This window comes from Apus apus, chromosome 4 (genome assembly GCF_020740795.1).
Source record: "Apus apus isolate bApuApu2 chromosome 4, bApuApu2.pri.cur, whole genome shotgun sequence".
NCBI lineage: Eukaryota > Metazoa > Chordata > Aves > Apodiformes > Apodidae > Apus > Apus apus.
Window position 1 is genome coordinate 113,874,197 of NC_067285.1, and position 13,891 is coordinate 113,888,087.

At 56.5% G+C, this 13,891-nt stretch overlaps 1 protein-coding gene across 1 annotated transcript; it reads right to left on the minus strand.

Annotated features, from left to right (window-relative positions):
- Positions 1-736: 736 nt before the first annotated feature.
- Positions 737-2,975, minus strand: LOC127384235 (homeobox protein not2-like). The gene is made up of 3 exons (XM_051618319.1): positions 2,732-2,975; positions 1,423-1,607; positions 737-964 (listed from the first exon to the last, which is right to left on the minus strand). The coding sequence occupies exons 1-3, from the start codon at positions 2,973-2,975 to the stop codon at positions 737-739; spliced, it is 657 nt and encodes a 218-aa protein (XP_051474279.1).
- Positions 2,976-13,891: the final 10,916 nt, after the last annotated feature.

Genomic DNA, 13,891 nt, shown 5'->3' on the forward strand with positions numbered 1-13,891 from the left:
CTTACCCAGGAGGTCCAGGACTGTTGGTGCTCACTGGTTTGCATCCTTGCGGGGAGCTCATTCCCAGGGCAGTGTCCAGCCCAAACCTGCTGGATTTGAAACTTCACCATCAGCCTAAGCAGGGCCAAGCCATTAAAACCTTGCTAATCCTTGCCCAGCTGAGATGGCACTCTGGCTGCCCAGCTCACAAAGCCACCACCAGCTCTGCTCTCCAGGCACGTTTTCCCTGCTTTGCCTAACTTTCCTTGCTCCAAGAGGGCAGGATGCCACCACTGGGTTGGGATGTGTGCCCTGGGGGCAGAGCAGGGCTTTCTAGTGAAGATGCTGCTGGCAGGAAGATGGAGATGGATGGGCCATGAGATGCAGGTCCTCTACAAAGATCTGGGCTCCCTGAAGGTCCTGAGCTATTTTGGAGCACAAGGAGGTATCTGAGCACCCTTGGGATGAGCCTGACTATGGGGCTGACATGGGGTGGGGTGTGCAGGTGGCCCCAAATCCCCCCAGACCTCCAGGGCTTGCTCCCAGGCACAAGCCCCCGCTCAACACTTGCAGCCACTGCAGCCATGGGTTGTTGTTCCTCCTCCCCCTCCTCGTGCAAAGATGAGCCCGAGAATTGCATAAATAATTTATTTTGGCACTGCAAAAATCCTTGGTGCCCTGGATATATTAGATAGGCTCCTTGCCAGCTATGATACAGTCCTATAATACACATGGAAAAGGGGCCCCAAGGGGGGACTCAGCAGCTCTTTGTCGCTGTCTGTGCAGGTGCTGTCCCCAAGGCTGTGTCCTCCTGGCCATCCTCCAGCTCTGCTGGGAAGTCCTTGTCCTCCTCCTGGCCATGGTGACTCTGTGAATCAGGACTCCTCTGCGGGGTGGCCAAACCCATTTTGGCCAGTTTGGCTTGTTGCTGTTCCAGGCTTTGTTTCCTCCACTTGATCCTCCGGTTTTGGAACCAGACTTTCACCTTAGGAAGAGGGGAAAGCTTGGCTTTCAAACCCAGTTTCTCCATGGACTCCTTTGCTAAACCCCTGTGGCTCAGGCAATGCCCGGGTACTCCACAAACCCCTAAGTGCCCATCTCAGACATCCCCTGGATGGCCAGGACAGGTTCCCTGCCGTGCTCTGTCCCCAGTGAGATGGAAAACTGTCCCCTGCAACCCAGGAGCTGAGACCTGCCAGTGGTGGGGAAGGTCTGGTCTTAAGCTGTCCACAAGTTCAGCCCCTCCACGTTGAGCAACACTCGGTGACTCAGTTTCCCCATCTGTGATCCTCCACCCTTTCAGTGTAAAGTATCCCTAATCCCTGCCCCACACAGCTCCTGCCCCAGGCTGAGGGACACAGCTCAGGTCCCACCCATTGGCACACAGGTTTGGGGGCCTCCCTGGACCTGCTGGTGGGAGCAGGTGGAGATGGTGGGACTTACCTGCTCTTCAGTGAGGTGCAGGGAGGAGGCCAGCAGGCACCTCTCCGTGCCCACCATGTACTGCTGCCTTGCAAACTCCTTCTCCAGCCGGGCCAGCTGGTCACTGGTGAAGATGGTCCTGACTCTCTTGGCTTTGCCAGTCTTGGCTTTGAAGGCAGGGAAGCAGCACTTGGAGATCAGGAAGCCTGGAGGTGAGGGACAGAGGGAGGGCCAGGGTGGAGAGGAGCCCTCAAAGAGGTTCCCTTTAATGTAGGGCTCCCCTCTGGGAAGGTCCTTTTTTGGAGAGGCAGAAGGGATCTTCCCATGTGGAAGTGTCCCTTTTAAAGAGGTAAAGGAAGTTGCTTTGGAGGGGGTCCCCTATATGAAGAGGTGGGAGAGCATTCCCCATTTGCAGAGGATCTCCTTGGAGAGGTGGATATAAGTCTCTCTTGGAAAGAACCCCTTTGGAGAGGGTTCCCTTGAAGAGATGGAATTAACTCCTTTAATTCAGAGATGACCCCTTCAGAGAGGCCAGGGGGTCCCATTTGGAGGGGCAGAAGAGAGATCCCTTTTGGAGGAGTTTCTCCATTTGGAGAGATCTGAATGGGAGAGGTAGACAGAGGTCCCTTCTTGCCCTCAGAAAAGGTCCCCTTGGGAGAGAGGTGGCCAAAGGTCCCTCCCTTGGGGAGACGAAATGAGGTCCCCCATTTATAGGTGTTTGAGAGAGGTGGGCATGGGTTCCCCTGGAAGAGATTCCCGTTGGAGGAGTCCCCCAGGAAAGGCAGGCATGGGGCCCCCCTTGAGGAGGCAAAGTGAAAAGAGTCCCTCATTTGGAGATGTCCCCACAGGACAGGTGGATTCAAGTCCTCCTTGGAGATAACCCCTTTGGAGAGTGTCCTCTTGAGGAGGTGGAAGGAGATCACCTTTTGGAGAAACCCCCCATGGGAGGGGTGGGCAGGGGTGTCCCTTAGAAGAGCTTCCCTTGAGCACACTCACCCACTGGCAGGGGTAGCCAGAGGTCCCAGCCTCACGGCAGCAGCAGCCCGGTTGGGAAGGACCTTGAAGATCCTCCAAGTCCAACCAAGTGCCCCTTAGGAAGGCCGGCAGGAGGTCCCCGTTTGGAGATGTCCCCATGGGAGAGGTGGATGCGGATCCTCCCCCTTGGAAGAGCTGTCCTTCAGAGGGGTCCCCCCCTTTGGGGGAGAAGCCCCTGTCTGGGGGAGAAGTCCCTGTCTGGGGGAGAAGGTCCCTGTCTGGGCTGTCCCCCCTTAGGGAGGGGTCCCCGCGGGGGCTGTCCCCCCGGGCCAGGCGGGGGGCGGGGGGTCGGTACCTGTTGCCCCCAGGCGGGCAGCCCAGGCGGGCAGGGTCCCGCAGACCCCGCAGAGCGGCCGGGGAAGCGACGGCGACGGCAGGACCCGGGTGGCAGCGGCGGGGACCACCCCGAGATCCGGGGAGGGTCCCCAGAGAGGCGGGAGCTGCCAAGGGGGGTTCGGCGGAGGGGGAGAGACCCGTCCCAGCAAGGCTGCGATGGTGAAGGTCTGGCCGGGCCGGGCGGGGGGCGGTGGGGCCGGCATGATGGGGTTTGCGGCGGGTTCCGCTGCCCGGTTTTTATACGGGGGGAACCACCGGCCCCTCGGGGCTCTCGGGTGTCCCCGGGGGGCGGGACGGGGCGGGCTGGGACCGAGGGCATCGTCCTGTGCCCTGCCCCGGGGGGGCCGTGTCAGCCCCTGGGCGGGGATGTCCCCTCCGTGTCCCCCCGCGCTCCAGCTGCGTGTCCTCTCCACGTCCCCCCGATGCCAGCGGGGGTGTCCCTCCCCGTGTCCCCCAGCCCTCAACCGGGGTGTTCCCCTCACGTCCCCCTTTGTCCTGGATAGGGCTGCCCCTCTTCATCTCCCCCCTGCCCTCAAGCTGCGGTGTCCCCTCCATGTCCCCCAGCCCCTGGCCAGGCTGTCCCCTTCCATGTCTCCCTGCCCATGTCCCCAGTCCTTGACCGGGGTGTCCCCCTGCCCCTGGACTGGAGACCCCTCTGTGTGTGTGTCCCCCCAGGGTGGAGCCTCTCGTGTCCCCATCCCAGGGGGAGCAAACTGAACCTCTCAGGCAGGAGGATCCAAGCACTCAGGGACAGGACAGCCAGTGTCACCCCAAGGCTACCAAAGCCCCTAGAGGAGCTCAGGGTCCCCCTTGGTCCTCTTGAGTCCAGCACACACACCACCCCCCATTTTACAGCTGCTTTGGGGGACACACAACGTGTCCCACGGCAGCGGGAACAGGAGCAGGGATGCTCCGAGAGGCGGGAGAGGGGCTGTCCCTACACGCCAGCCCCCCGAGAAGCTCTCCCCTCTCGGCTGATGGGATTCAGGTGGTCATTAGGGGCTGAGATTCTTAACATCGTGCAGCTTTTCCTAATGAGCTGGGAAAAGTCACACCTCGGGCCCGGCGCGGCGGGGGGGGCCAGTCCCGGTCAAAGGGCTGCGCCGGGGCTGGGGGCGTTTATTGGGGGAGGAAATGGGGGGCTCGGGGGGGCTGGGGCCCACATCTGCACCGCAGCAACAGACCCACCCTCCCCCAGGCTTCAGCTGTCAGAAGGTCCCCTGGGCCCAACACACGCGTGTGGGGTCCCCAAAAACTGGGGGTGGGGAGGGATGGGTGGGGAAACCCAACAACAATCCTAAGGGATTGTTGAGAGAACCGCGATGGGGCTCCCGGTGTTGGAGCATCCTCTGCTCTGCGTGGCCACCTCGGGGATGGGGGGACAGCGACAGGGACCCCCCCAGCTCCACAGGGCACATCTGATCCCAGGAGGGGCAGGTGAAGGCTCCCCAAGGATTTGGAGGGTTTTTTTCACAGCAAAAAAAGCCTTTTTGATGCTTTTTTTTGTTCTTGCCGTTCGGCGGGCACGGTGCTGTGCTCCCCCAGCTGGGCACGGGGCTGGCACCCCACAGCAATTTGGGGGCAAATAAAGGCCCCGGGGTGGGGGTGTGGGGGGGTGTTCAGAGATGAAAGGGCAGTAGATTTGTCGTTATTAGTTCTTAATTACAGCCTTGAAAAGGAGGAGATAAAAAAGGCAGGAGGCCCCCAGCGGGGCTGGGTGGGCTCGGGTGTGTTTGGTTAGGAGGTGCTTTCCCTTTTTATATTCCCTTTTTCCTCTCTCTCTCTGTTTGATGGAGCTCTGCAAACACCCCCTCACAGCACCCCCCGACACCCCCACGCAGGGGGTTGCCCGTGGGATGGGATGCTAATGGCATCCGAGTGGTTGGGATGCAGGGGACAGAGGGGGCCAAAGTGGGAATTCTGGTTCCCAGGGGTGCTTTGGGAGAGCCAGGTGGGGGAAATCCTGTCCTGGAGAGTTGGGAAGGGGTTAGTAATTTGGGGAGGGGGGTGATGCCGTGCAAGCAAGGAGCTCAGGAGGGCTCGGATCGGGGGGTGGCTGCCCACAGACCCGGGGTCTCCTCTCACCAGGTCGGGATCCAGAAGAGGGAGGTGAACCCAGGGATGGCTCCTGCCTCATTTTGAAGCAAAATTGCCCCAAGGCTCCGGCTCCTGAGCTAATTAATAACAATGCCGCTCATTAGCCCTCGGCTGGGCTGTCTGGGTAGGGTGTGGATTGTCTGTCTGCAGAGGAGGGGGGCTTCTAGGGTCACCCCTCTGTCCCCAGACAGCCTGAGGGGTGACCTCGGAGCCCCAGGGCCCCCTCTGGGTCTCATGTCCATCCCCTGTCCCTGCAGCATCCCTCTGTCTGTCCCTTGTCTCCTCCCCTGCACCCACTAAATCCTTTTGGATCCCATTCCTGATACTCCATACAGGTCCTGTGCTGGGGGGGGAGGTCTACGGACCCCCACAATTTTCAGGGGAAAAGGGTTTGTTGGGGTTTTTTTTACCAATTGGCCTGAAATTCTTAGAAAACAAGAAGCCAAAGGGTTTAAACACCCGCTGCCATCAAGTGGCTGAGGGAGGATCCAGGCCTGACCTTTGGGGGGTGTGTGTGTCCCCCCCCAGATCATTTTATCTGAATCCCAGCTCTTCCTCCCCCACCCCCAATTAAATCCTTGGTGTTATTAAAGGTCTTGTCAGTGGGATTGGGGATGCAGAGCCAAGCCCTCCCTTAAGCATCCTAAGATATGCAGCTCTGCTGCTCCTCTCTGTGGCCTTGACCCAGCTCTGGGAAGGATTTCTCAAGCAGAAACCTCCCCCCCTCCCAGCCCAGGTCACCATCCCCACCGGGGACTCTTTGTGGGTGCAAAGACAGAAAAAATATACATATAAATACAAGATATATTTTCTTTTCAACCCTGCGAGTGATTGACCTGAGGAACTGCTTGCCCAGGAGCTCCAGGGGCTTGAGAGCTTCAGCAGAGGAGTTTCTGCAAATAATAACATCTCTAGATGTTTAAGGGCTAAAATACACCCTGCCCCAAACTGGGGGGGTTGGTCCTGGATCAAAGCTAGGAAGCTGGGTACTAGAATGGGTTCCCCCCCAGGGCTGGGATGGGTTCTCCTGGAGCTGGAATGAGTCTCCCTGGAAATAGGTTGAGTCCCCCTAGAACTGGGATGTGTCCCCCAAGGTTGGAATGAGTCCCCTTCAGTCTGGGATGAGTCACCCTGGAGCTGGGATGGGTTCTCCAGGGCTGGGATGAGTCCTCCTGGAGCTGGGATGAATTCTCCAGGGCTGGGATGAGTCCTCCTGGAGCTGGGATGAGTTCTCCAGGGCTGGGATGATTTCTCCAGGGCTGGGATGAGTCCCCCTGGAGCTGGGATGAGTTCTCCAGGGCTGGGATGAGTGCCCCCTCCAGCAGACAAGTGGGATATAGAATTGAACAGGAAGGATACATCTTCTTTAAAGGTTTCCCACCTTTCCAGGCACCTGAAGGAAACAGCCAGGGTTTTGGTGGTGGGTTGTTTTTTGTTTGTTTGTTTAGTTTTCCATAATCTTCCTTATTTCTGTTTCCTGGCTTTTTAGAGCCGTGGCTCTCAGGGTTTGTGGCTAAGGACAAATCCTGCCCTGGCCTGTTCACATGGCTTTGGTCCTGCTCCATATCAGAGCTCTTCTGGATGCTGGAGAGGGGGAAAAGCAGCTGCTTCCAGCAGAACTTCTGCTGCGTGGAGCACCTGGAACTGATCCCAAAGGCCCCAAGTGCTGAGCATCTCTGACCCACGCAGACCCCAGAGCATCCCAGTTGCTGGGGATCCCAGTTGGCAAGCACCATTGCTAGTGAGTATACCAGTTAAAAGGAATCCCAGCTGGTGGGGATCCCAGTTACAGGGCTTTCCAGTTAGCAGATATCCCAATGAGTAGGATCCCAGTAAGCCAGGATCCCTCTTAGTGAGCAACCCAAGTGGTAGGCATCCCAGTTAAAGGGCATCCCAGTTACTTAGCAAGCATCCCAGTGAGTAAGGATGCCAGTTGATGAGCAGTCCAGTGAGTGGACATCCCAGTAAGCCAGGATCCCTGTCAGCTGCCTCCCAGTTAGCAAGCGTGCTAGTTAGTGGAAGTCCAAGCTAGTGAACATCCCATTTAGCAGGGATCCCAGTTAACAGGGATCCCAGTTAGCACAATTCCAGTCAGCAGGCTGCCAATTAAAGCGGGTCCCAGTTACCAAACATCCCAATTTACTGGGCTGCTAACTGGTGAGGATGACAGTGTAGCTCCTGCACAGCTACTTAATCAGGATCCCAGTTGGGAGGTACCCCAGCGGGCAGGGTACCAGTGGGGTCTCAGCCAGAGGTCCCAGTCGGGGTGTCGGGATCCCAGTGAGCTCCCAGTCTGGTCCCAGCGGTCCCGGCCGGGCCGTTCCCCCGATGACCACCAGAGGGCGCTGCCCGACCGCGCTGCCCCCAGAGCGCGGCTGCGAGAGCGGGGGGACAGCGGGATGGGATGTACTGGGAGGTACTGGGATGGGATGGGATGGATGTACTGGGATGGATGTACTGGGATGTAATGGGATGGGATGTACCGGGATGGGATGTACTGAGATGGATGTACTGGGATGTACTGGGATGGGATGTACCGGGATGGGATGTACTGGGGTGTACTGGGATGGATGTACTGGGAGGGGATGTACCGGGATGGGATGTACTGGGATGGGATATACTGGGATGGATGTACTGGGATGGATGCACTGGGATGGGATGTACCGGGATGGGGTGTACCGGGATGGGATGTACTGGGGTGTACTAGGATGGGATGTACTGGGATGTACTAGGATGGGATGTACTGGGATGGGATGTACTGGGATGTACTGGAATGTACTAGGATGGGATGTACTGGGATGTACTAGGATGGGATGTACTGGGATGTACTGGAATGTACTAGGGTGGGATGTACTGGGATGGGGTGTACTAAGATGGGATGTACCAAGATGGGATGTACTGGGATGGGACAGCAGGAGAGGGTACAGTGGGATGGGACACACTGGGATCAGACATACTGGGATGGAACAGCAGGAGAGAGGTCAGTAGGATGGGACACAGAGCTGGGACACACCAGGATAGGGGATCCTGAGATGAGACATCCTGAAATGGGACACATGGGGCTGCGACGTCGGGGCTGGGACACACCAGGAAGGGACACACTGGGGTTGGGACACACCATGAAAGGACACTGGAACTGGACATGTAAGGATGGGACACACCAGGATAGGACACAGCAAGCTGGGACACACCAGGAAGGGACACACTGGGGCTGGGACACACCAGGATGGGACATCCCAAAGCTGGGACACAGCAGGGCTAGCACACCCCAAGGCCAAAAGGTGTCTCCTGATATCCTGCATGGAGAAAGGTGTTCCCAGTGGAGGATGCCAACCTGTCTCCTCCCCATGCACAGCTGCCAGCAGTGGCTGAGCTGGTAATGATGAGGGACACCTCCAGGAGAAAGCCAAGGGCAGACCAAGGCCACCACCACTGCTGTGCCCCACACCATGGGTATTTCCAGGGGCTGAAATCTGCCCTGGAGCTCAATCCAAGCTGTGTGACTTCAGCCAAGCCGCATGACCTCCGTGGTCAGCAGCATCCCACCTCTTGGCTGATCCCAAGGCAAGCTGGCCAAATCCCACCAGGCAGGAGAAGGCGTGTGGGCTCCAACCAGCCCCAAAACCCATTAAATCAGCCCAAGAAGGACAGAACTGTGAGACTGTGCCTGGCCCCACCACCTCAAGAGACACCATCAAGTGGGAGTGATGGGACAGCTGAGGTTTGTCCTTCTCCATGAGCTGTTTATGGAGCAGTGAGGCCAAACATGCCCCACGTTCCTGCTGTTCCCCAGAGTCAGGGGCCCTGCAGCATCCCCAGAGCCACCAGCACCTCCGTGTGTCACCCCCCCTTTTGTTTTTTTTCCCCCTTTTTCCTCTGCCATCTGCCCCTAAAACCCGGGAAGGAGTCATCCTCCCCCTCTTTGTCCATCTGCCCGGCCAGGAAAGTCAACCCCAGTGTCACCACCAAATCCGGAGGCACCCGCGGAATTGATGGAGCCGGATTTCCACTTGGATTTGTCAACAGGGGCTCGGTGGCCTCTCTCTGCCCCCCCCCCCCCCCCAAGCCACAAAGCCCCCGTTAATCTCCCCTCCAGTTGCAGTTTGCTCTGCAAACACCTTCGGGCCGGGGGGTTGGGGAGGGGGGTTTGCATGAGAAACGTGTCATTAAAGGGGTTGGGGGTGCGGGGGGGGGGGGGTGGGGGGCAACGTGGTGGGTAAACCCAGGAGCGAATCCCGGCATCCCTAACACCGGATTGAAACGATTTCGGAGCGATTGCCCTTCAATAACCCTAATCCTCGGCTCTGAAGGGGTTTGGGTTGTGGGTTTGGTTGTGTTTGGGTTTTTTGTTTTGTTTAAAAAAAACAAAAAAACAAAAACAAACACCAAACCAAACCTCCTGCCCCACGATTCCCACCTTATTATCTATTGATTGGCTTTTAGAAAGGATAATGACATCAATGGATTGATGCTCTGAATTTCCCCACCCGGAGAGCAAACGGAGCCGAGGGGTTTGATTTTCCGTGCGGGATCCGATGGATAAAGAGATCAGCTTCCATTTTTGCTCCCCCCTCCCCCCCCAAAAAAAATAAGATTAAAATAAAACAACCGAGCGGGGATGAGGGCGAAGAGGTGATGGAGGCAGAGGAAGGAAGACGCGGGGAGCAGCAGCCCCCACCCCCCCACACCCCCTTCCCCACCAAACCATCAGAATAAAAGCAAATTATTTCTCCTATTTCCCTTCCCGAGATCGACGATAAACTGCCCATCCCCGAAAAGCAACTGATAACGCTTCTAATTTCACTGGAAGGCCTAAAAAAAATAATTATATATATATATATATATATATATATATATATATATATATATATATATAAAGCCATTTCTAGGCTAAACCAGGGCTCTGCTCTCCTCTTTTCCCCTTCTTTTTTTTGCCTTCTTTTCTTTCTTTCCCTCCTCCCCCCCCCCCCGCCTCCCATTTCCCTTTCGGTTCGCGAGGGGAAATGCCCCCGGAGCTACAAACAAATGCACAATAAAGCAAAATCATATTTTAGTCAAAATAGGCAGACGGCGCTCGCAGCCAACTTTCAAATTAGCATTTTGAGGGCAAATATGCAGACAATTTGAGATAATGAGGCCTGATTATTCAATCCAATGAATGTTAAATAGGCAGCGAGGGCGCCCGCTCCTTATCTCCCCCGCTTTCGATTTATTTTAGTTTAGTTTAGTTTTAATCGTTTCCCATTTGAACTCTTTATTTGTCTTGGCTCCAGCCTTTCCCCCCCCACCTCCTTTTCCTTCATTCCCGGGCATCCCTGTGCTGCCAACTGGGATTTTGCGGGGGGGAAACAGCCACTATTCTCTTTGAAACCCATTTTCGGGGGCGTTTTTGCACCTCGTTCCCCCCCCCCCAAAAAAACACCCTGGAAGCAGGGGAGGTTTGGGTGTTGCTGTCACACCTGGTCCACGTGTCCTTGCCCTAAATTGGGGAATCTTGGGTGATGCTGGGATGGCGGAGGGAAGATTTGTAGGGATGAGCGTTGCCAGAGTGGAGATTTGGGGGGGGGGGGGGTGATTCCCCGAATCCGGCTCATCCTTCATCCCTCTTCATCCCAGGGCTGTTTGCTCAGGCCACGCTGGAGTTGCTCCCACCCCAGCACCCATGGCAAAATAAACGCAATAAATGTTAAAAACCAGAAATGGGACATGATCCCAACCCAAAGCAAAGCCTGGCTCAGCCTTCCCACCGTGCTTCCACCTCAACTTTCCAAGCAGGATTTTTACTTGGCGATTTCTTTGCAACCCCACTGAGGTACTTTCCCCAATCCTGGGGGTGAGCGGCACCAGGAGAGCAGCGTTTTGACCCCAAAAAATGGGGAAAATAAAGCAAAATGATGCAATTAAAGTAGTTTTCCAGCTCCTCACTGGCAAGGCAGCTGGGGGAGGTGAGACCCTCACCGAGGGTGTCATTGAAATGTCATTTAGGAGGGGGCTCAGGGAGGATTCACGGCTGCCCCGCAGCAGGAGGAAGCAAAAATGAATGTTCAACAAAAAGTTAAAGTCGGAGGGAAAAAGTAAAGTTGAAGGAAACAGAAAAGCTAAAGCAAAAATTGAAGTTGGGACAAATGTTCCAGCTGAAGGAAACACTGAGGTTCAAGCAAAATAAATAAATCAATCAATCAAAATCAAAGCAAACATTAAAAGTCGGAGCAGGGATGTTAAAGGAAGAAAAGGTCAAGCAAGAACTAAAGGAAAAGCAAGAATTAAAGGGAAAATTAAAGCTGAAAGAAAGGTTAAAGCAAAATTTAACACGGTCCAGGCTCCCTGGGGATGGTGCAAAGGGCACCCACAAAACAGGGACATGGTTCCTACTCTGCTACTGACCTATAATAATAGTAATAATTATCGTCATAATAATAGCACTGATAGTAAGATTATGATATTATAATAATAGTAAGATAATAGTAATACTATAGTAATAGTAGTAATAATGATACAATAAGAATAAGAATAATAACAATAAATTTCAGGGGTAATTAAAAAAAAAAAAGTCTTTATGTCTAAAATGCAAAGGTAAAAAAATGTAAATAAGAACGAAAGAGATTAATAAATAAGAGCTGGGAAGCTGAGCAGGGCAGGGAAGGTGAAGGGAGACAGAAAAAATCCCACCCCAATTACAGGGGCAAGGATGGAAAGAAGCGAAGAGGAGGAGATAGAGGCAGAGGAGAGATAATCAGAGAGCAAAAAAAACAGAAAAAAGGGGAAAAAAAACAATCAAAAGAAGGCAAAATAAAAAGCAGATGCTGAGGAGGGATAAGAGGTGGAGCGGGGCCGGGCTCCGGACTGGAGGGATAATTGGATTTTGGTTCATCTCGGGGCTGATAAGAAATTCCCTGTGTAGGTTTTTCCCCTATATGGAGTGTATTTTAATGGGAGATTTGAATACAGCCCGGGCAGAGAGTCCCACCTGGCAAAGCAGAGGGGTTTGGCACCCCCAGAGGGGCTGTGGCACCCCCAAACTGGACCCAGAGGAGACGCTGCAAATCCCAGAGGGGAGGTTGCACCCCTAAAGGGGAGGCAGCAAAATCCCAAAGGAGACGTGGTGATCCTAAAAGGGGAGGTAGCAAATCCCCAAGGGGATGCTGAACCCCCCAAAGGGACACAGCAAGTCCCCAAGGGGATGTTGAACCCCTCAAAGGGGATGTAGAAAATCCCAAAGGGAATGTTGCAACCTCAAAGGGGATGGCAGGAACCCCAAAGGGACTGCAGAAACCTCAAAGGGGACGTTGCAACCTCAAAGGGATGCAGGAACCCCAAAAAGGGCATAGCAACCCCAAATGGGACACAGGAACCCCAAAGGGAATGCAGCAAATCCCAAAGGGGATGTTGCACCCCCAAAGGGGATGGTAGGAACCTCAAAGGGAGCACAGGGATCCCAGAGGGGACACAGCAAAGCCCAAAGGGGACGTTGCACCCGCAAAGGGGCTGTGGAAACCCTAAAAGGGATGTTGCAGCCCCCCAAAGGGGCCACAGCACCCCCAAAGAGGTTGTGGCAGCCCTAAAGGGGATGGCAGGAACCTCAAAGGGGACACAGGGATCCCAGAGGGGACGCAGCAAATCCCAAAGGGAATGTTGCACCCCCAAAGGCGATGCAGCAACCTCAAACGGGAGCCAAAGGGGACACAGCGAAGCCCAGAGGGGACGTTGCACCCCCAAAAGGGATGCGGGGATCCCAGAGGGGACACAGCAAAGCCCAGAGGGGACATTGCACCCCCAAAAGGGGACACAGGGGTCCCAGAGGGGACACAGCAAAGCCCAGAGGGGACATTGCACCCCCAAAGGGGACACAGGGATCCCAGAGGGGACACAGCAAAGCCCAGAGGGGACGTTGCACCCCCAAAAGGGATGCGGGGGTCCCAGAGGGGACACAGCAAAGCCCACAGGGCACATTGCACCCCCGAAGAGGACACAGGGGTCCCAGGGGGGACACAGCAAAGCCCAGAGGGGACGTTGCACCCCCAAAAGGGACACAGGGATCCCAGAGGGGACACAGCAAAGCCCAGAGGGGACATTGCACCCCCAAAAGGGACACAGGGATCCCAGAGGGGACACAGCAAAGCCCACAGGGCACATTGCATCCCCAAAGGGGACACGGGGGTCCCAGAGGGGACACAGCAAAGCCCAGAGGGGACGTTGCACCCCCAAAGGGGACATCGTGCCCCTGCAATGTCCCGTGTCCCCGCGGCCAAGCAGAACGGACAAGCCCCGGGTGCCCGGAGAGGGGAGAAGAAGCAGAAGGCAGCAAAACAACCCCCAACCCACCCTCAAACCCGGCAAGAACAAAATAAACGACAAGCTCGGGGGCGGCTTTGGTGCCGGAGATGGGAGCGATAGAGCAGAGCAGCCCGGGCGCGGCCCCTGGCCCCGGGTGGCCCCGCACGGCTCTTATCGCCGTGACATCGGAGCCCCGGGGCTCCCGTGGCCCCGTCACGGGTCAAATGAGCCCCCAGAAATGCGGGTCCCCGGCACGGCTGAGATGGAGGCCTGACCTTGCTGGAGGGGCCGGGAAATGCCGGTGCTGAGGGGCAGCGGGGAGGGGGTTTCATGGCACGTCGGGACCGGGACCCCCCCCGTCCCGGGCCGGGGGCTGCGTGGGAAACGCTGCTGGGAAGCGAGGTGGGGATGGGGAAAGGGTCGCGAGGGGCTGGATGGCCGGGAACGATCCCCTGGGGACACCGGGAATCTGCTCCCAGCCTGAAAAGGGAGGGGGGGGGGGACACCCTGCGTGGAAGGGGCAGGGGGAGGGCAGGGGGGACCCCCCGGGCTGGAAACGGGGCCGGGCAGGTGCGTGGAAGCACGGGCACACGCAGGGGCACGCGCGCGCGTCCGTGACACACAAGCGCATCCACGGACACGCTCGTTTCCTCGCAGGGCAGCAGGGAGCGAGCGCGGGAACCGCAGCGCCCGGGGGCGACAGCCACGGGATGTCGGGGTGCACAGGGGTGTGCGGGTGTGTGCGTGT